Source organism: Emydura macquarii, unplaced genomic scaffold (genome assembly GCF_026122565.2).
Source record: "Emydura macquarii macquarii isolate MOO-44397 ecotype Brisbane River unplaced genomic scaffold, CSIRO-AGI_Emac_v2 contig_2676, whole genome shotgun sequence".
Classification (NCBI taxonomy): Eukaryota; Metazoa; Chordata; order Testudines; family Chelidae; genus Emydura; species Emydura macquarii.
In genome coordinates this window covers 10,043,256-10,066,816 of record NW_027132813.1, presented here as the reverse complement: position 1 = coordinate 10,066,816, position 23,561 = coordinate 10,043,256, and the positions used below count along the sequence as shown (strand labels likewise).

General features: G+C 40.1%; 1 protein-coding gene and 1 long non-coding RNA gene across 2 annotated transcripts; one reads left to right on the top strand and one right to left on the bottom strand.

Moving 5' to 3' along the window:
- Window positions 1–1,171: 1,171 nt before the first annotated feature.
- On the bottom strand, window positions 1,172–19,832 carry LOC137164494 (uncharacterized). The gene is made up of 3 exons (XR_010923053.1): window positions 19,741–19,832; window positions 15,437–15,653; window positions 1,172–1,703 (listed from the first exon to the last, which is right to left on the bottom strand). It is a non-coding gene; the product is annotated as an uncharacterized lncRNA (long non-coding RNA).
- On the top strand, window positions 10,637–14,656 carry LOC137164493 (left-right determination factor 2-like). Its single transcript, XM_067565393.1, has 4 exons — window positions 10,637–10,901; window positions 11,901–12,144; window positions 13,185–13,424; window positions 14,317–14,656. The coding sequence occupies exons 1-4, from the start codon at window positions 10,637–10,639 to the stop codon at window positions 14,654–14,656; spliced, it is 1,089 nt and encodes a 362-aa protein (XP_067421494.1).
- Window positions 19,833–23,561: the final 3,729 nt, after the last annotated feature.

Genomic DNA, 23,561 nt, shown 5'->3' with positions numbered 1-23,561 from the left:
TTTGCCGGATTTGAATCTTATTGAAGTCACTATCTCCTGGTAGCCTCCTCACTTGTCTCATGGGTGTAGCAATAACTCACAGCAAAAAATGGCTCACATGAATGTTCCGGTCTCTGGGCACAGTGAGCTATTTACTATTTGTTTTGCAATTTTACGGGGAGATTTCAAAAGCACAGAGGAGTTAGGCACTCAACTCTCATTGACAGTGGGAATTTGGTATCTAACTACCCTTTGTGCCTTTGAAAATCTCCCCCATGCATATGACTTGCTACAGCAGCATCTGTTCTCAAGACTGGATTGGCAACTGCCCAGAAACCTGAGAGCCACAACCAGTTGGCATAAAATGGAGTAGATTAGAGCCACAATATCTTTATTATAGAGGTGTAGCATGGGAAGCTAGCAGGTTCCAACACTGGATCGATGATATTGCCTGCAGGAACCTATAGTTTCCATGAGCTGAACCTAAGCATCAGGACAGCAGCCAGCTGCACTGTAGAACTCTCTGCTTGCAGGTTGCACTTTGGCCACTGCTGATTTAATACATTTGAATAAGCAGATGGTCAGGTAAGAAAATATTAGCAGATGTGCTTGCATGTTTGTGTTTCACACTTCAAAGGACCTGGCAAAGCCTGGTTAGCTCTTTCTTTTAAAAATCAATTGAACAAGATGCATCTCCCTGAGCTCTAATCTAGTCTCTAACATCTAGTCTGGATGTTAAATGGATTAAGTCTAGTCTGGGTTGCACAGCTTTATTTTTTGGCCTTGCAAGGACCGCGTTAAATCCAGGGTTTCATTTTCTTTGTTTTCACTGATGTAGGTACATGGCAGGAAATTACACAATTTAAACTATGTCCTCAAAGAAAATATTCCTTTGTGTTCTGGTTTAGAATCAAATGCATAAAGAATTTTAATTCTTTCTTTGTGATTTTCTTTTTAAGTAATAGAACAGAAAAAAGCTATAGGGACTCCAAAACGTAGGATTCATCAAAAAGATTTGTAAAGTTATTAGAAATATTGTCATCAGTTTTTTATTCATATTTTTATTTCAGTGAAAAGAGTTTTTGTTGTTATTTTTGGAATATAAACACTCCCCTGAAACTTCTGCATCCTAAACATTGCAGCATTGTTCTAGGACATCAGAACCAGACAATAAAACTTCATATTAGGATTTAATTTTATTACTTATTTTTGCACAAGGCCCAAATGTAGGTGCTTTACAGAACAAAGGGAAAAGACACTAGATATAGACAAAAGGGAAACAGTCCAACAGCTTTCACTGTCCAAGATGAGTAAAAAGTATAATGGAAACAATCAGCATAAATAGTAAAAAGTATTTTAGATTTCTATACATTGGTTTAGTTTTAATCATTTTAAATTTTATTGACAAATTTAAGGTTGGTTTTGTTTTTGTTTTTTTTAAATACAGACTTTTTAACTTTTTAAGTTCATGGCAAAAAAAGCTGTCTCTAAAATAAAAAAAAATAAATCACTAAACAATGGACAAGTTAATACAGTCTGACTCAGATCTTATGAGAGAACTGTTTCAAATCTCTGTAATCCCATCCATTCTGAAAGCCTTTCAAGCATTCCTCCTCTGTATTACTCAAGTCCATCCAGGGCTCAGACAGGCAGATTTGGCATTATTGCTGGATCCATTCAGAAATCCACTTCATCGTTCTTTTAATTATTATGGAACAAACATGCTGTTAACAGCAGGAAAAGAAGCCACGAATAAGGAATTTTTTGATATTGAATACATCTGTAAAATGTAAAAACTATGGACACAGTCACATGAGTTGCTATAGCCACATATGTCAGATCAAAAATATCTTTACACATAATTTAGCTCACCTTCCTGCCAGTGTAGGTTTGTTCTCTCCAATATATTTTCTAATGCTTTGCCCAGGGAAGTCTTAAATATCTCAAGCAGTGGGACTTATTCCATTATTTCCCTTGGGCAACTGATCCACAGTCTAACAGATGTTCCCATTAGTAATGTATAGCCAAATGTATTTCTCAGTTCTTATTTTCTATGTACATATTATAGTCTAACATCATCCTCTGAAATTTATCTTGATCTCACTTTTGCAGTTATCACCACAAAGAACTGCCTCTTTCCTTATTTACACTCTACCAAACAATTCAAGCTATTTGCACATTAATCTTCACAGATGTTTAGCAGAAGAGGCTCAATTAAAATATCCTTCAGGTTAGCCTTTAATATGTATTTTTTACCTACTGAGAAGACACCTAGTAAATTTGGTCATGCAAATTTATTAGCACGTGCTTTGTAGTGGCTCTGCCATTGCAGGCTCTGTATTAATGGAACGAAATGACACCTAGCAGAGTCTGGTGTTATACCAATATACACGTACTTATACTGGTATAGCTTATTCTAGACCTTTTCTACACTTAGAAGAGTTTGCCAACATAGATGTACTGGTAGAACTATACCAGGAAACTCCTTTAGGAGATGCAGCTTACATTGGTCAAAAAGTTTTTTAGCTGCTATAGCTCAAACCAGTTCCCCAAATGGAATAAGCCAGTGGTTCTCAACCGGTGGTAAGCGTACCACCAGTGGTACTTCAAAGAAGGCTGGGTGGTACGCAAGCCGTACCGCGCCGCCGAATCCGCTGCTGAAAGTCATGGTCACACCCCCCCCCCCCCCCGCCGCCACGAAACCCCGCCACCGCCGAAAGTCCCCCCCCCCCCCTTTTTTTCCCAAGTGATACTCGGGGAAAAAAGGTTGAGAACCACTGGAATAAGCTATTCTGGCAAAATAACTGTGTACACTAGGGCTTTTGCTAGCATACCTATGTCTGATAGGGGTATGTTTTTTTCACATTCCTAACCAACATAATTATGCTGGTAAAATTTTCTAGAGTAGACCAGGTCTCAATTTGGAAACCAAAATAAGCTATACAAGTAGAAGGCACCTTTGTACCAGTTTAACTGCGTCTATGCTAGAGTTTTTACTGGCATAATTGTCAGGAAAAAAAAAAATCACATCACTAATTGACAGTTATATTGTAAAACTTTTAAAGTGTACACCAGCCTGAAGTTCTTTACAAAAAAACAAAGTGAAGCCCCATAGTTAAGAAACAGGCATTTAAGTGGGTGCTTGATAGACAAGTTGCTCCCACAAACCACCGCTGTTCCTCTACACAGGTACAAATTAGGGCCAGTCCTGCAGTTCTTACACACCTTTCTGCTCAGCAAAACTCCCATTGACACAAGAACTGCAAAATTGAGTCCTCAGATAGAGTACCTGTGTCATAGAGCAGTTAGTGATGTAAAACAATGTGAAATAAACAGGTTGTGATATGAAGCAGACTGTTTAAGGTCAGATGACCAAGTAACTTATATTTATTTGATTTGACAGCATTCACCAATATTTTGGCCTAGCACAGTAACAAACACAACTTCTCCAGCTACGGACTGGTGGGGAATGGTTGGGAGGAAGAGAAAAAGTGGTATATTTAAACAGTCGTGTTTGTTATTGCTGTAAAAATAATGTAGAGACACCTTTGTGCCAGAACTGTGACATTCTGCAAATGCTGATAATACAAATAATGTGAGCAAGCCATCTGACCTGGCATCACCTGATCTGCAGCACAGTAAGAGGCCAAACATTTCTATCCATTCCTATAGTAACAGTCAACCTCATCTGAATTATTTGATTAGAGAAAGTCCATAAAGAAAAACAGAACTCTGTATATAGAAGCAGTAAATTCAGAAGGTCTGAATGTCAGTGTAATCTGTACTGCACAGTGAAAGGGTTACTGCCTTCGTCATGGTAGTGCTTCTGATATAATGGAGTTAAAGGTTAGATGAGTTTTACAGTCTTTTTTAAACTGAAATGCGGCTCGTATTGCATGAGATAAATAGACAATTTTTTAACTTTGTGAGACAGATGCAGCCCTGGTCTCTGGCCTAAGTGAGCACAACATCCATTGATTTCACAGGCTTTGTTAACTGAATGTGAGGTTTTGTCTATAGAGAGGACTTGATGGGTTAAGGGACTGGCATGTGCTACAAGACTTTTTCAGATGTAGATTGCTGGTTCCAATCCAGCCTAGTGAGTAAAGGCTGTTATTCTCCCATGGCTCTTTGCCGACCTAGATGAAATGACTGGGGTGATTTTGATCCAGTTGTTAGCAGACAAGTGTTCACATCACAAAACCTGCCACCAAAATTGGTTCACTTTCTGGCAGTCACAGCAGCAAGGCAAAGGACTGGATGGCGGTGGACCATAGAGACTGATGAACTCTTCTCTTAAGTCTAGACCAAATCCTTCCAAGACAGAGTTAAGGTACATTGGAGGACAACATTGGGGAGGCTCATGCTGCTACTAACAAGCTGTACATGTTTCATGGACACATAGAAGTCTTGAGGGCTGCTAGATTGGCACTTTTCACAGTTGCTTATAGATATAGACATGGAGGGAAGGCCACCACCATGTAAAGATTCCTTTACAGTATCTTGCAGTGGGGCTAAGTGCCATTTTAATGGCCTGTGTGTGGTAGTTTTTGGAACATAATCTAGACTGGAGGCTGCAGTTACAAGAGAGTACTCAGGGCTAAAGTGGCAAACAAGTGTGAAAATGACCCTGTATCCTCCTGCTTACTCATCCTTAGCAGTGAAGGAATTTCTCAAAGGAAGAACCTCAATGGAAAAAAGCGACTTACAGGCCAGTAAACTAGGGAGGGGTAAGGACAGGCACGCTTTAAATCACTCAACAGTGACCTCTCCAGCCAATTAAGATGGTCTCCTAAGGGAGTACTGTTCAGCCTTTTCTTCCTTGAGAAAGATTGAATTAGGGGATACAGTTCTTGAAAACCATTTCAGGTAAATAGTCTTGTGGCTGTTGTGAGAGTGAGTGGCGATGGATTTTCTAACCAGTTACTGAATGGCAGTTAAAAGGGCAGTGCAATCCCCTTCCACATAAGTTGCAAAAATGGGTTTTGTACTGTTATATTCTTCAGTAACTGATCTTGTAAGATATTTCAGGATCAGAGAAGCGTGTAGTTTGGATGTGTCCAAAAGAATTGTTTAAAAAACATTGGCTCAGCATCTGGGTCTTCCACTACCAAGATCAATGTTGACACAAATGTTCAGGGAGCTGGAGGAAAAATTAGGAAAACTAAATATTCAATACTTGGACAAATGGTAGCTAAGAAGGCTGTGACAACCATTTGCAAGAATGTGAAGGATGTAAAGACCAAACAACAAGGAGAATTGTTTAGGTGGTCCAAGAGTTTATAACTAGGAGTAATATGTTGGAAAAGAGCCAAAAAGCAATTAGGTGAAACAGGAAAACTTTTCTAACAGTGAGGTCTATGAAATAGTTCCACAAGACAAGTAGTGGAAGTCCTGTTAGGCCTTGTTGACAGGGAGGATTTTGTCAAATGTTCCCACCACTGCACCAACTCCTCAGTACATTTCCCTGGGCCACTTCCCCACAGTCCCAGCACCTTCTTTGCCCTTACCTCAGAGCCTTAGCATGCCAGTCCTAGAAGCCAGTCAGGAGCTCCCTTTTGCTCCCCTGTTCTTACTCAGCACTATTCTGTCCAGAGTGCTAGCTTCTGTCTACCTGCAAAGCACCCAGTCCTCCCTCCTTCAGCTCAGGAGATAACTGATCCTGCTCTGCCCTACAGCTCTTATGTGGGCCTGTTGTGCCCTGATTGGCTGTTCCTTACAGCCCTGCTCCTATTGGCTGCTTTCTGCACAACCTCCATAGGGCTCTATTAAGCCCTTTAGAGGCCAATGTGGGGCCAACACCCCATCACAAGTGCTGATTTCAAGTTGAAAACTGTTATGTGTAATGATAATCTACACACTCCTGCTTCCAGCCTACTTGATGGATAGTTACCCGACTGGCATCGTTTTATTAATTCAAGATGGTTTTGTTACTATGATAATAGATTTATTTGCTATTGGGCATGGTCAGTCTGTACAACAATTGCCCAGATTTCACCTTGTGGTGGAACTGCACAGGCATGACTAAGCACAGACTTTGGCCCACTTTTTTTTTTTTTTCATAAATGGAACCTTAAAATAAAGGGCTGCATCCTTGGTTGGCATAAATCACTGTAGCTCTGTTGTAGTCAATAGAGCTCTGGAACTGTCCTGAAGTAGGGGAACAGATTGGACACCATCTCTTGTTTCTTATAATATTTCATTGTAATTCTACAGGTTTGGTGAGGATACTGGTTGGCTTGAGAGATGAGAAATAGGATATGGAACTTTTCTTTTCTTGGTCACGATTTTTAATTTGGTCCAGATCCATAATGACCTAAGGTTTCTACCATTTGATGGCTGTTTGGTGGTCTGTGTGAAATAAGCTTGATCATTTCCCATCAGTTCTTAGAAGCCAATCTTGTGCCCATTGAAGTAAATGTCCAAACTTCCATTGACTTGCATGGCACTTTTCCTTAGTGGAAAACTGTTACAGACAGCATTCCCACAACTAATCCAACCGACAGTCACAAGAGTGAAGCCAAGGACTGAATGTGAATGCAAGTTTGATTCAGTATTTGTGATTTGGGCCTATCTTTACTAAAAATTAAGGGTAAAATACTGAATTTCCCCATCCTTCCCCCTCACAGGTCAGGGCTGAGATCTATTGGTGAGGTGAGGAAAAGGGGCAATTTACACAGCTGGTGCATGTACTGTACCTTTTCTGTTGATAAAAAGAGGAGGTCAGTTTTCAAAGGTGTAGGCCCAGCACTTACAATGAACATTACATTCGGTCAGTTTATTTGATAAACATGTAACACGAAGTGTGCTTTAAATAAACATAGAAAGATAAGAAAATACTGTAGATGGGGGGGTCAAACCTGAAGCCCCAAACTGAGCACCTCTAAAATTTGGGGAGGTTTGTATCTGGGCCTAAACTTCAGAGCTCCAGATCCATAGACCCAGACACCATATCTCTAGAATCTGCAAATCCGAGGATATCTGCTTTATATCCATGGATGCGGATATCCTCAGACCATTTTTTGCGGATGGTGGATCGAATGTGGATCTCAAAAGCGGGGAAGCAGCTGTCTCCAGCTCATAGCCTTTGAGGCTGCTTCCCTGACTTTGAGATCCGAGGATGGGAGCTGGCCACCCATCAGTTGTTCAGCGGTGGCCCCTGCGGTGGGCTGCTAATGAGCTGTTTGATGCCTCCCCCTGTAGGCCACTGATCTGCTGTTTGGTGCCTTCCACCCGCAGGACACTGATCAGCTATATTCGGTGTCCATCTCCCCCTCCCCGTGAGCTGCCAGTCAGCTGTTTGGCAGGGATCAGCTGTTCTGTGGGGCACCCCTGGCAGTCATCAATCAGCTGTTCTGTGGGGCCCCTCCAATCAGCTTTTCGGCGGCTGCCTGGAGGGGCTGGTGACTGTACAACTGATTGGGGAGCCTAGGGTTATGGGTGCCATGTAGGTGCAGATGTAATAGAAAAGATAGACTGCAGATGGCAAGTCAGATGTAAATTGATTCTGGTGGATGCGGATCCACATTTTTGTATCCGTGCAGTACTCTACATATCCAGATATCACGCTGCAGACTGGGCCTGCTTCTGTAAAATACACATGATGCACAAATCACACTTGGCATTTCCCTATCATGCAGAAACTGTCATATTAACATTTTCTCAAGTAGGAGCTGTTCAAACATGGGTTTGGTCATGACACAAAATGAAAATATAAATCTCAAACAGTTAAGGACACTAATCTTCACCCACACTTAGCAAATACACTTTCCTGCTGGGCACAACTAATCTGTTTGAACTGTCCATGTTGCTTAAGCTAAATCTGTACAATTAAGTCTAAACCTTTCACACTTTCTCTCTTAACCCATTAGATTTATTTACCAAAAAGCTTGTAAACATTGTGCAGATATGTCCCACCAACAAAGCAGCCACATCTGAGAGTTGCGTTAGAATGAAACTAAAATCTTGCATGTATTGACCTCCCTCCCACCAACTGTTGACTTGTATTGAAACTGTCGGTACCTCATATTTCATTCCTTGCAGCCACTTTAAATCCCCTGTCTGACATTTTAAATGCACCATGTAGGTTCCAATACACATTTCACAGAAAGAGCTATTATAAAATTCCTGACTTTTCTTGTTTGCATGACAAAGAGAGAATGGCAAATCCTGCAATTGGAGCAGATAATCACTATCCTGCGAAAAGCCTACAATCCACATCCTTCAACTGTGTTTGATCAATAATTTTATTTTACATGTAGAGCCTATAAATCTGCTTCCAATACACATTTGACAATCAAGAGTCTCCAACCTAATAGCCTGGACATCAGCCATGAGAGAAATCACTTTCTGATCAAGAGATCTTTGCTGCTGAAGGATCTACCAGTCACTTTCACTTTCCATATTAGCACTTGTTTGAATAGCTCTTATTAGTGACTACTGACATGAACAAGGACTGCGTGGGTAGATAAGGGTTCCAGGATCAGGCCCTCTGACTGATTTAAAGAATGCCTGGACTATAACTATTTTACAACTGGTGGCTCTCCTCAGTCCCAAAACTTCTCCAAATTCAAGGCTACAATGAGTTCATCACTGGAAATGATTTGTTGGGAAATCTATATGTCCTAGGGAAGATTTTGTCAACCGCAGTCTTGCCACTGTCCTTCACTCAGATGCGACTCATTGCTAATGCCATCCCTGTCTATACTAGCATTATGTAACTCAAAAGGTTGCAGCCCTACGTATCAGTATTCAAAACGCCCAACACTTACATTGTTTTGCATTTAAATTGTGATGCAATGACGGAATGCAGGAAGAGGCCCAATTCCTACAAACACACCTTACACTTACTTACACTTGCAACATAACTCATGTAAGTAGTCCCATTGAAGTCAGGAGGATCAGCACTGTCTTAATATATATTTTGTAAACCACTGAGCGCACTGATGGTGCTTAAATAAACTAATTAATTAATGTAGAATATCATACTTAATAAATAGACTCTAAATATCCCCACTTTTTGGTTTGGGAATCTGGCCACACATCTGAATTTTTTGGGTTATCCTACCCATTAAAACATAATGGAGAATTTAAATCTATACAGAGAGCTGCTTATGAAAAGCCTTTGGAGACAATTTGGGCAGTTACTAAAATGCTTAGGCATTTTCAAAAGATTCTATTCTCTTCCTTCACTCCCTTACAGCAGTAGGCTATATGAAGCTCATACTTATTTAAACCATAGATGGGTCAAAAGAAGGTTTGATTTTGGTTTGACAGAACCTCAGCAGTTGGGTCCTTAATCCAAGCCCAATTCAGGGAGCCCCACTGATCAAGGAGTTTGGTTACATTGTTTCAAGTTTGCCTTATCTCTAGAGACAGGCAAAACCGGAAAGGTTTTTGACAGTGGAGGCTGGTGATATCCGAAGATGGATTCAGATATCAGGCCTTTCTACAGTTAGAGGAAATGTCAATGTCATGTGACCTCATTGTCTGGAAAGAATGAAACCTTAGAACTCATGCAAAAAATGTCAAATTGCTCAAACGTTTCATCGATCAAGATGTTATTTTTCAATTCCTTCCTTGTGAGGTTTGTTGTCAGGGTCTAGACTTCCAATTGTTATGCAAGCAAATTCCAGGGAAGCAAATGATGTGGACGTTTCAAAGTTGAAAAGGTATCTTAAAAAACAACAACCTGACTTTCCAGGTTAGCTTTGTTTCCCACTGACAGCCATCTGCTGTGATAACTGATTCTGCTGAAGCAATGTGAAGGGTGCAGGGGACTGTTGGGCAGACAGTATCCCCCAAAAGCAGCGAGTTTGGTTTCTGACAGTTGCTAAAAGATCATCTATGTTTGTATAATGCAGCATTTTTCAAAACACAAGCTATGTTTAAACCTACAAAAGATAAAATTGAGGACAACTTTCTAAAATGTAAAACCAGTACATTTTCAGAGTGCTAGAATTCAAAAATGATTTGCTTGGTTTACAAGGCAATAAGCTTTGTAACTTTGTGATTATTTAGCACCGAGTATGGGCATAGTACAGTCCACAAATATAAAAGCAGATCCTGCCACAAAGACCTTTGATTTAGAATTAAATATTTTTAATATCTGTATGGTTTTGAGACTGAACTTCCACTTGTCCAGCTAACAAATTATGCATCTGAACGATATTGTCTGACTAATTCCAGATGTGAGCATCTTGTGGTAGGAACTGTGTATTCCTGTGAGTTGTACTGTGGTGACGTACATAAATGATAACATACTCTGCAGAAAAGTTCCCCTCTGACCCAGACGGAGCATGAGACATTTCAGGCCATTAAGAGTTTAGGAGGGCTAAAGTGAAAAGGGAGCTAAAAAGTATGGAAACCCTCTTCCAATCTCCTAAATATTTCTTGTATTAACTTCACAGCACATGAAGGTGTTAATATGTCTTGTTACTATCAATGTGAGAGTATCCCTTTCAAGTCCTCTGCTTCACCTCCACTTGTGGAATTTGTTGTGCCAGTGGGACTGGACTTGCTATAAAAATCCAGCACATTAGGTCCCTTTCCCATTCAGGCAACTTGTGAGCTTGAAGAGGCATCTCTGCCAAAAGCAGCCTCCAGGGAGAGTGATCAGTTCATCCATTCTGATAAGCTGTTTGGTGGGTGACAGAGGATGAGTGTGAGGCTTGACTGGATAGTCTGTGTACTCTGCCTAGCCGCCACTGCCAGTGGATTAACCCAGAAAGAGCTGAAGGAGGCTTTGCTAGAGAAACTGGGGCTCTCTGAGGTTCCTAAACTTCAGAAAAGAGACCTAGTGAATCTAGTTATCCCAGATCACATAAGGAACAAATACATCTCCATGCTGAGGCGCCACAGAGTGAAGAGAAGAGCCTTGCCAAGTTTGGCTGGCATCCTGAGAGGAATCCCGGGCAATGCAGGTAACAATGCTAGAATTATTACAATTAGTTTAGCAAAGCCCCAGATCCAAACACCCAGTGAATTTGGGGGAAGTTCAGATCCAGATATGCATCCAGACTTTCTGGATTCAAAGTATATCATGGGCTGAACAAAAACCATGGTGCCAACTACCAAATTTGAGGGAATTTTTATTTTGATTTGTTTCTGGAGCTGAACTTTACAGCTTAGGACCCTTCTTTATTTATATTTATGTGGATAAAATAGATGTGCATAAAGTAATGGTGGTTTAAAGACTAAAGCATAAACAAGGGGGATTCCATGGACATTACCACTGAAATTAGATCTGGTTGAAAAGTGGGTTTATTACTATAGAAAATTTTGGCAAAAGTTAAGAAAATAATTTTTAAATCAAAAACCCAAAAACCAACTCCCCCACCCCCTCACCCACAGTTTCTGGCTAAAAATTGCAAAAATGTCAGGGTTTTTTTTCACAAAAAAAATCAAAAAAATGTGAGGAAAGCAGGTATTTCCCATGAAAAGTTTTCTTTAGACAAAACAATTTTCAGTTGGAAAAATTTTCCACAGAAAAATATTGACTAGCTATTTAAACACAAAGAAACGTTCTAAAAATCTGCTCAGTATTCAAAAGATTTACATCATTTTCCGGGACCTGTTTTCACACAGAGATCTGTAAAATAAATAAATGCCCGGCCATTGGTGGTTTTGAGTTCTGGGAGAAATAAAATACTAACTTCTTAGATTCCTTCCCACTATCCACCAGGTTACAGAGAGCCATGCAGAGGGAGATGAGACGATGAGGGCATTTACAAGTCATTGTTTCAGCTGTGCATTAGAAAAGGTGTGTTTAGTACCTGTCTAGGGACTAAGTGGCCACTCTTTGGAGCATGAGATGAGTGTGTTGTGGTAATTAGGAATGAAAGGGAAGTGTAAGGGCTTTGCTTGCATGGGGTGGAAATGATGCTGAGCCAGGTTTTCCTTGTTGTTTCCAATGTACATAGATATTGCAGGAGAAGTTCTCTATTCTGATACCACACGCCAGAATCTGGTCTTTGACATGGAAGGGAGGATACCTGAAAACAGTGAAGTGACAATGGCTGAACTAAAACTTTTCAAAAAGCCCCTGGACAGAACGAACATGCCTACCAAGCAATCTCACAGGCCAGTCACTAATGCCAGAGTCAGCGTGTACTGGGTGCAGATCCAAGTTGATGGCACCAACAGGACTTCCCTGATTGATTCCAGGTAAGAAATGATCCCTTAATGTGGATACAGCTGCATTTTAGGGACTTGGTTTTACTGGGCCTGTTTCTGATGTCACCTACACTTGCCTAAATCAGGAGAAACTCCAATCAATCCAGGAAGCTAAAGCTGTAAACAATTGGTGTGAGATCAGAATCAGGCCCAAGCCCTCACTCTGATGCAATTCCCATTTAAGTAAAGACTGCAGGCTCTGGCTCTGTATCCTCTTTTAAGTCCATAATGAATTTGTAAGAGCCAGGGCATCTTTATTTCTTAAAAAGATTGCAATATTCATCTTGAAGTGACTGTATTTCTGTAATTTGTCTGAGAGCTATACATTATAATACATTTAAAAAATTGCAATTGCATGTAATAGTTCTCGTCTCTTGCTCTGCCACAGTCTTCTGTCTCATTCACATCTCTCTTCTCTCTCTCACTCTCTATTTCCTGTTTTGAACATGCTGATGGACTGCTGGCTTTTCTTCTTCTGAGGATTTCTTTCACTGGGCATTATGAATATGCAAATTCCCCATATGAGCTGTGATTCTGCACCAAGGAAGTCTAGTGCTTTGCTCAGTGAGAGCAAGATCAGACACAAGAGCTATAAAACCCTTTTCTACGTAGAGCTTGATAGACTCAATTCAGCTCCAGCAAAAATGGATGTAAATGCCATTGTTTTTAAAGGGCCTGCTCTTGTTCGTGCCACGGCTGACTATGGACCTGCATTGTCAAAGCTCTGTACAAATAGCAATGAATGGATATACTAGTTCGTTAATTAGTACTTCATCATTTGCTAAATTAGCATATCTCTTGAAAATAATGATTATTTTTATTAAAGATTAATAATAGCTATCCATTAAGAATTATTGAACAGTCAGGGCATATGGCAAACTAGAGGGACTAAATTACTCTCTGGTGTAATACCATTGGTGTTAACGGAGTTTCACCAGGCATTATCTGGCTGAAGACATCTATGAGTTTCAGGTCCTGTGCCTTTAATTCCCTGAAATGGACTCTTTTTTTGTCCCCACCTTGCCACACAGGTTGGTTCCAATAATGGAGTCTGGTTGGAGGAATTTTGACGTGACTCAGGCTGTACATTATTGGCTAAAAGCCAAGAAGACGGGACCAATGCTCCTGGAGATTTGGATTGAAGGAGAAAGGTTAGGCAGCTATGCCTCAGAAATGGCCAAAGTCGTGCGGTTTACCTCTCAGGACCCTTTGGATAAAGCCCTGGGCAAACCCGAGTTGGTGCTTTATACCCTCAACCTCGAAGAATATGGGTATGTGTCAAATCCAAGTCTGTGCTGTCTTTGGTATTTGGTGGCTAATTCATAATGAAGATAAAATTTCAGGCAAAGCTTGGATAGGCATGATTTGGTTGCAAAACTCTTAGAGTGGGTAAGTGAAACTGCAAGGAGGTCACACAGTTAAATACTAAGGTAAATAATGTGTCATAATTAGAAATGAAATGAGCCACAAAATTTGACAAAGATCTGGTTCCAAACTTCCCTAAAATGTGGACAATTTGGACATGGGGTTTTAGTTAGGCCCATTCTAGAGCTAGGAACCAGCTGTGAAGTTCAGAGCTAGATCCAAATTATCCCAAGTGGTTTTGATTAGGATGTCTAGTTGTAATATATTTTACAAGTAATCAATCAGACCACAGAAACAGAGAGAGTAGAGGAGACAAACATATCTGGGCTGGGATAGTATTGAATTTTTAGAGCCAGACAACAGAAGGACTGATTCTCCACTGCCTTGCATCTTGTATAGTCATTTACACAGAGGTGAAGTAAATGCAAGGGTTTGTAAAGCACTCCTGTTCTGATATGATAGCATTTCACACTTTGCACAGTGTAAATGACTGCATAAGGTGCAGAGCAATGGAGATTCAAGCCCAGAGGATCAGACTTACCTGTTAGAAATAAATCACTGTAAATGGAATACTAGGAAGTTTCTTTACTTTCAAGCATCTCCTCTCCCCAGATTTACTGAGCTCATTTCTGTACTTAAATACTTGAACTAATAAAACATCCCTGAATTCCGGGGACAGGATGATAATCCAGAGCCAAGCTTTGTAGCTCTGGCCCTTTTCTGCTGATAATGACACAGATTGTTTCTCCCCTCCCGTGCCCCCATCTTTCAGCATTTCTTGGCTTTGCTTTTTGATAGGGGGCCTGGAGACTGCAAGGAGGAAACTGTGACAAAGAAACCCATGTGCTGCCGGCAGGAACACTACATCAATTTCCGAGAACTGACCTGGACTCAGTACTGGATTATTGAGCCTGCGGGGTACCAGGCCTACCTCTGCATGGGGGGTTGTGTGCAGGCCAAGAGCCTGTTGCGTCACTTTGGCTATGGGGAAAGAACCTGTGCTGTGGTGGAGAGCTCCCCCCTTCCTATGATGTACCTTGTCAAGAAGGGAAACTACACGGAAATTGAAGTGGCTGAATTTCCTAACATGATCATAGAAAAATGTGGCTGTGTTATGGACAACATAGCAGTGGTGTAGAATAAAGACACATGGGCAGAGTCTGGCTGCTCTTGCAAGGGGGACACACCACCCGGAGTCCTTTCCTCCCTTACAGTTCCAGAGGCAGAGGCAGACACAGTCCTAGAGCTTGCACTCCCTGTGTGCAAGGTGCAGGCAAGTGCTGCCATCAACCCTAGATGCTGCAAAAGGGATCACAGACATGGCTCAGCATCCCTCCCTGTCCCTTCATGCCAGCTGGCTGGTGGTGCTGGCACGAAGGACTTTGCACACTGCACCCTTTAAAGGGGTTTGGCAGTAGCTAGAACTGCGAATGCCCCCATTGGGAATTGTGCCTGCCTGTGTCCTCTGCAGGCAGTGTGACTCTGGTCATTGCCCCCAGTGTGGTGCCCCTCCATGCCCACCACTCATGCAGCAATAGCCGATAAAGACAGTCCATATATACAGGTATTTTGCTGCCCTATGTACTTTATAAATATGAAGCTTGGCTCTCTCCTTACACCAGTTTTGCACCAGTATAACTCCATTGACTTCAGTGGAGTTACTCCTGATTTACACCAGTGTAAAAACCAATCAGAATCAGACTCCTAGTGAATGTTTGCTGAGGAAAGCGGAAATGGCAGTGATGTTTTCCAGCTGAGCAACTGTTGAGCCGAACAGTCTTAACCATGTTTTGAAATCTGGTGCTCTATAATTTCGTCTGTGTGTCAGTCTTAACCATGAGAACATACTTACTGTGAATCACAAACCAGAAGCACTTAAATGTAAATACTGTATAACTCAAAGCTGTCTATTTCTCACCTTTGTGCCATGAGCCAAGAATGACTTCAGCCAGAAGGTTGATAAACGTAACTTTAGGGTCTGATCCTTCAATCCTGAAGTCAATGGGAGTGCGGGCTGTAAAGACCGCTCACATGATGACTTAGAAACCCAGGATCAGGCCCTTATTTTTTCAAGTTGTATATCACAATCATTCCAGAGTAGAGATTTTTCCTTCAGTCTTGCATATTTTGAAACACTAGGAAAACAATAAAAGTATAAAAATAAAATGTTGATGTCTTTTATTGATAACTCATACGTGCTAGAAGGGTGCTTTATTGTGGGAAAGATTACTGGTAAATCTAAACTGATAAATCCATATTCATGTAAGATATACCTGTAATGACTAGACAAAATATACATCTGGTAAATGTAGATGCTATATTTTTCCATGAACCAGATTCTGCTCTTAGTAACAAATCTGGAGTCACCATTGAATTTAATGGAGTTATTCTAGATTGTCCTCAATCTGAACGAGATTGGAATCTGGACATATGTATACATATGAGGTCTTTTTATATGGCTATCTTTGTATGCAGACAGGGATTGGGTTGAGCCAGTAAGTGGCAACACACAGTGGCACAAGCGCTTCTTTCGGGACTCCATCTTTTTCTGCAGAATTTAAGCTTTTTTTTTCCTTTTTGAAAAGAAGCTTTAAATCCTTCTGAAAGATGAAAGAAAATCTTCTGAACATAACCATGTATTGCTATCGTTGCACCTGCAGCCAATAAGCCTCAAATAACAACTCTGCAAGGTGTGAACTGCCCCTTTCATGGTTAAGGCTGTTAACTCTGAAGATTAATTGAGACACTTCTAAATAATAGGAACACAGGAATGGGCACACTGAATCAGACCAGTGGTCTGTCTAGTTCAGTGTATTGTGTCTTTCTCAGTGCCTCCGGAGAGAGGTGCAAGAAACACCGAAGTGGACAATTATGGAATAATTAATCATAGCGGAATTTCCTTGCCAAACCCCAGCTGTTAGAGATTGTCTATGCCTGCAGCATGAGGGTTTATACCCCTTCTAATGCAGTGTTTTATCCTATCTAATACAACTGTGGATTTTATTATCCATATAAAGGCCTAATCCTTTTTTTTAATCCTTCTAGGCTCTAGGCCTCAATGTTAGCTAATGGCAGTGAGCGCCACACATTCATTTTATCAATTTTAAATTGGTTATATTTCAGTTTCATTGAATGCATTTTTGTTCTTGTGTTATAAGACAGGGTGCAGTGGAGTATCAAGTTGTTAACTCTCACTGCTGAACTTTTCAGGAGTATTGTCCAGCTGTTCCAGAAGTGTGAGTGGCGCTTGAGTACAGTACTAGCATTTTTTTCACTCCAGTCTGACCCTTCTATACAGAAGTGGAACAAAAATAAAAGAATAATAGAAACTAGAAAGAAAATAGAAGCCAATTTTTCTCATTCCAGGGTTTTTAGTTTTGCCACCAAGTGCAAGTCTGATTGTAAAACTAAGGAGCCACAATATAAAACTATCGATTTAGGCTTCTAAAAATGTTTCCTCATTATTATTCTCATCTCCTGACTTATTTCTCTTTCGGAGTATAAATGATTGATTGGAATTTCACATTTCTAGAGCACAGAGCTCACACTCACATACTAGCACTGTGGATTCCACATATCTCAGTGTTTTGTTGGTGATCATATTTTTCATGGGCTTTTTCTGCTTCAGAGATCCATTTATGTGGGCAAAATCATGCAAGATCTGGGACTTATGGTATCTCCCCTATCCAGGAAGGGAAACTTCATGAGGGGACTAGGCCTTGCATTATTTCTACCTCTTTTATGGCTCCACCAGGCTGTGAAAACCATCATCCCAAATACCAAATCTGAAGTAAAGCCCTGTGCTCTATTATTTAATCCTTCACTTGCTATTCTGGCAGCGGGTCCTGCGGGACCCATGGGATCCCAGTCCTGCACAGAGCTCTGAACTGAAGCATATCCTATATACATTTGACACAAACACATACATCTGTATACAATTACACATTCCTATACATGCACTTACATATATGTGCACACTGCCACATTCATTTACATGTACAGATACATATATTTACATAAAGACGTGCTCATCTGTCTAGTATATGCTATATGGAAAATTATTACAGGTCTTTCTAGTCAATGTATTTTGTACTCATTGGAACAACCAAATTAACAATGACTTGGAGGAAACTGGTAATAGGACATGGAAACTTTTACTTCCAAAACATCAGTTCAAATATAGCCCAGGTCAGTAGTAAACAATGTTGCTGCAGGAGGATGATGGTTCAGTAGCCACTATGAAATTAGTTTTGTCTTCATCTATTCATAGTGGATAAGTGCCATCAGAATGACACTAACTGACCCCAATGTTGGTGTGATAGCCATCATCTTGGCCAACATTGGGTTACTTCTGCATGAGTTTTCAGAGCTTGAGCTAAAAAGCCTGGCTCAGCAGCTGGGGGTTGTAACAGATTCATTCACACTCCACTCTTTGGATCAGGCTCCGTGTAAACTTGCAGTTTGCCTCTCTCACCCACAGACGTTGTTCCAATAAAAGATATTATCTCACCCACTTTGTTTCTCTAATTCATTTAGTGAAGAGCCCAAGCCAAGGCCTGAAGAACTTCTCATACCCTTGAACTGATCAGGTTTGAGACACAGGAAAGCTTGCATTGTTGCTATCCATAATACATCTTTTCTATGGTTAAATAATGGACTTCATTTTGGTGTTCTGGCACCTTTCTCTGCCATAAATTCCCATCAATAAAATCAAAGAACTTTAGGGAGAGAAAAAGAAAACACACATTAGTCCTCAGGGAGGGGATCTATGGCACTCGGTACCTTCTGGGAGTTATTTGAATACAAATTTGATGAGCCCCATTATCTCTGGCTACCTCCTTCCCATGATTATGTAGAAGCCTGCCTTTACTGTCATTACACTTCAGACCCAGCTTCTTATTCCATTTCAGGGAGTAGCCTGAAGGCTCTGACCAACACCAAGACAGCACAACAAAGTGCAAAATAGCCAATTTATCAACAAACTAGACAAATCCAGTACTATCTGAGGGAGGAAGGGATCGGTCCCTTGCATGAGAATGAAGATTGATAGCCTTGGCTAAATCCTAATGCAGGTTACATTGTGTTCAGCTAAGGGGTTCTCAAACTTTTTTTGCTGGAACCCCGTTTGAATATATTTCAGGCTGTGATGACCCACCCAAAACAGTGATGACCCCTCCCATGATATGCCACCCTTACTGGCATGCACGGGCGCTGACAGCTCATGACTCCCACATCATAACCTCACAACCCCCTGAGGGATCACAATCCCCAGTTTGAGAACCCCTGGAAAGGTGAGGAGGAAGATGGCCTGGTGGCTAAAGCACAGAAGCAGGAATCCCAACTTGTGGGTCTATTCCTGGCCCTGCTACACACCTGCTTTTGTGATTTTGAATGAGTCACCTCACCTTTTGCAGCTTTCGTTTCCCAGTAAGGGTAATAATGCTTCCCTAACTCACAAAGCTGTTGTAGGGCTTGATTCATTAGTATTTTAAAGTGCTTTGAGATCCTCAGATAAAAGGTTTTATACACACACAGCATTATTATAAATTGTAAGTCAGGGACGAGATGGGAATACATGCCAAAGGGCTTGTTGAGCTGTCATTTTTTCCTTCTGTTTGAGTGACAACTGGCCTTCCAAGGAAAGACATGAAAATGTTTTAGGTATGCCCTATCAGCTTAGTTTAGGCTCAACTCTCAGGTTCTCTTATGAGAAAGGAGGAAGCAGAGGGAGGGGCTTACAAAACTAAGTCTGACTAGAAATGGTTGCATAAAAATAAGTATTTTTTTAAAAGTGAAAACAGGGTTTTTAAAATGTAAACATTCTCTAGCAATGTTAAAAGCATAAGAGCACTGAGTTAGTGCATGAGAAAAAGAAAAAAGTAAACCTGACTAGAAGTGTAAAGGGAAACTGACTACACTGAAAATGCAGAAACTGAACAAATCTATTTCATGCCAATAAGGAGATTAGGGCCTAATCCTGCAGTTGAATCCATACAAGCAGATCTGTGCTCCCTCATTGACTTCAGCAGTGCTCTGGAAGAGCATAAGGGGCTATTAAGATTGCAGGATCTGGGCCCAATTTCTTAAACATCTTCCAGTGTTAGTTATCAGTGTAAAAGACAATGGCATATTAAAAATATAAACATTTTTATCTTAACAGAATCCCACTAATAGATACCTTACCCTCTAGCTATACAAATTCAAGATTCTTCACCGACTTACTAGATCACTTCTTCCAGATTCATATTATGTTGGTCTTCACTGAATGTTTACTTCAAGTTTGGCCTAAAATATCAGTTAAACCTTGAGTTTTATCCTAATTTTTCAAACATTAGACAGACACTCTCCACTTAAAAATCATGGGGCTTGATCCTCAGCTAATGTGAAACAAATGCAGCTCCATCCGGCCCTATGGAGTTACATGAGGTAAAACAGATGTAACAGAGGAGAATCAAGCCCTGACTATAAGAAGATGTTATTAATATTTCCTGCATTTCACTTGCTGTTCTAAGCGCCAATCCTACAAATGCTTACACATGTGTTTAACATTAAGCGCATAAGTAGTCCCACTGAAATCAATCAGTCTTTTTAATGTACAGCACGTGTGTAAGTGTTGGGCCTTGCTGACTGTCATGAGGTTTTGTACTAGAACTCATTACTGTTGTACCTAATCTAGAATGTCATCATAAGATTTGGGCTTCTTGATCTATATTTCTAAGATGATGAAATGTGCAGTGCTGGCATTCCTAATCGCACTCTGTAGGGAAATTTGTTAGATAACTGTTCCCTCATTTAAATAAATTTTTCCCTCATGCATGTATGACTTTAGTAGAGTAGAGAAGATTACTTGGGTCTTTGCATTATTTTTCAATATTTATTTTTTCAATTATTATTACTTCAATATTTTGGAGGGAAAAAATAACAAACAGATGTTTTCATACCACATTAGATACGATTTTTATTAATGAAATTGTCCTTACTGTCTTTGATCCTCAGATCTTTTATCATTTTAAGCTATGTTGCTCTGTTGTTTGCTTTCAGAATCTACCATTACTATGATAAGTCATAACCTTATCCGTTAGTCTCACTTTCTCTCCTCTTTCTTTCTTTATTGCATTTGACAAAGTCCTGCAAATAGTGTCTGACACTTAGCCTCTCAGGACTGGTCCTAATTGGTAGTCTAAGTAGAATAGCAAATACCCAATCCACATCTGAACAAAGGTGACAATCAGTGAAGGTCCGCTGGGCTTCTGCAAAAAACAGGTGGAGGTCTGGGAAAGGAGAATGCGAGACAAATACAGAGAAGAAAAAACTCAAGAGGAAGTAAGCAGTTTTCAGGACACTGTGTGATTGTTTCAGTTTTATCATATTTTTAAAGAGCTATTTAACATTATCTTTATGCAATGTTTTACATTTGATGTGAATATCTTTCTTGTGAAAGGAGAGGGAATGACAGAGATGAATCTCTGTCAATCCAACTCAGCTATTCACAGAACATGGGCGGCAGCAACAAGGCAAATACTACCACATCCTACATCAATGTTCTTCAGCTGTGAGCTGCAGGGACCACCTGTAGAGAAGAGTGGGGAGTTCACTCTTTATAGCCCAATCAGTCTTTGACCTCTCTAATGAGACACTTAGTGATGATGGGCATCAGTTGTGCAAGATTTTTGTTGCATGGACATTGGCCCACTTGCCACTATCAGGGCATAGAATGCCATAGATGATATGATAATGGGTCCTAGGGAAATGTTTTAGATAGATACTAGACTGAGACCCATCAGCTCATTAATATAAAACACCAACTAGCTAACTGATTTTAATATTTTTGGTCACCACCAACCTGGGCTGTATTTGAACAAAGATTCCATAACCCATTTTTAGTCCCTGCACCATCCAGTCATACTGCAGAGAGAGTATGATCTAGTCATATACCATGGTGAGGATTTATTTTGTTCCTGATATACTTTAAAAAAACCCTCCTTGTTGTGCTGGGACCTGCCAGCCAGTCATTTTTCCATGATGTCTTCAATTTCTCTTCTCAAGTTTCTACACTTTATTACTTCTAATTTATATTGATTGCTATTTGACCTTTTTCCCATTTATTTTATGCTTATTTATTCTAACTGCTGCCTTCACTTCCCCTTGTAACCGGGATGAGCTTTTAACCATGCTGTTATCTTTTGGGATTGGGGCTTTTTGGCTGTCCAGTAAACTCTTCTTTAAGAACTAATTTTCATTTACATTTTTCTGTCTCAGTTTTTTCTCTCAGTTAATTTTGCTCAAACTTTTTACTGAGTTTTGGTAAATTAGTTCTTTTGGAGCTATATTACTGGTTGGGACTGTCCTCTGTTTGCCAATAATGAGGTCATGATCACTGCGCCCTAGGGGCAACTTCCAGTTCACTGTTCAATTAATGTTCTTCCATTATAAAGAGGTCTCACATAGTTACCCCACATTCGGTACAATACCTTTTTGTGTTAAAAATTATCTATAGTTTTTAGAAAAGGATGTTTTAGTACTACCTGCATGCAGGGGTCAAGCATAATTTTTTCGGGCCCAGTACAAACTTGTAAGACGGGCCCCCTCCCATGTTACAAATCTCCAAGATTTGCAAATCTCACAGGATCTGGACAATAGATACAGGGAAATAAGTTTCTATAAATATCCTCAGGCATGATCTACAGTTTAGCCTCAATTTTTCCCTCATGGTAATGGGGGTTGCAGCTTGGGCCAGGCCCCCCAGAGCCTCCAGGCCCTGGTAAAGTGTATCCTTTCCCATGTGCAGTGGAGGCCCTGCCTGCATGAGTCTTTCAGCGTGCCTCAGAGCAACAGTCCTCATGATTACTCAATTTTTCTTTCGAAACATTACAAGAAGGTGGTTAAGTAACACATTGCCCTGTGTAGTACTCAAAGATCAGGCTTCTTGTATATTTCAAGCCCTTCTGCCAGGCAGAGCAGAGGGAGGACACTAAGTGTACATCTGCATTCATGCTACTGGGCACATCCAAAACAAATCACAGCTGCTCAGTCTAATTTCAGACCAGCCATTTTGGACAGTGTGTACCCTGCTTAAAGCGGCAATGAGCTGCAAAAGTAAAGCCACTGGCCTAGCCTCTACAATAGTCAGAGTGATTTAAAATAACTGACGCCTCCTTATTTGTAGGCTGTATTTACCATGTTAATCTGTAAAGTCAATGTAATTAATCAGCTAGAATTGAAACCAAAGCTGTAGCATAGCTGTATTAACCAGAGCACTACTTCTAACAACCGGAGCTGCTAAACATTTTATAGGAAACTTTTCTATTTAAAAGTAGAGATGTGTGAAGAATGGAAATTCCACTTTGCAAAGGATTTTCAGATTTCAAAATTTGTTTTAATTCTGACTAGGAACAAAATCTAAAAACTTCAAAATGCCCCATCAGAGAACATTGAAAAAAATTTGTTTTGAGTGGATGGTTTTGATTTTGACTTTTTAAAAATTTATTTTATATATATATAAAAATTTATATATATGTAAAATAAAAAATTGAAGAAGTAATTTTGAAAGGAAAAATTGAAACATTTAATTGCCAAAACGTTAAAATGTGACATTTGGACATTGCTGGAACTTTTTTTACCCTTCACGGTGAAATTCTGACAACATCAAAATGATTTTGCAAACTGGTTTGATTTCAACAGCACTGTATTCTCCAACGGTAAATAATTCTTTCAAAATGTTTCCAATTTTTTCAGCTCTATTTAAATTTAAAAGGAGAAGTTGCAGGCAATTTCTGGGTTTTGCATTATAATAGGAGATTTGTTAGTGTCATGGGCTTTAGCCCTGCTCAGAAAAGTTAACTTTCTTTTCTAGCTTCTATTTACTAGTAAAAATCTGCAAAGAAAATCTAGATTTATATTTAAAGATTTATTCCTGAATTATTATTAATTGCTATGATTTATTATGTGTAAAGCATCAACAAAGTACAAGGTGCCTTACGGATATACATGAAAACAGTTTCTGCTCCAAAAAGCAGAAATGTAAGAGATGGTCTTCAGCAGGG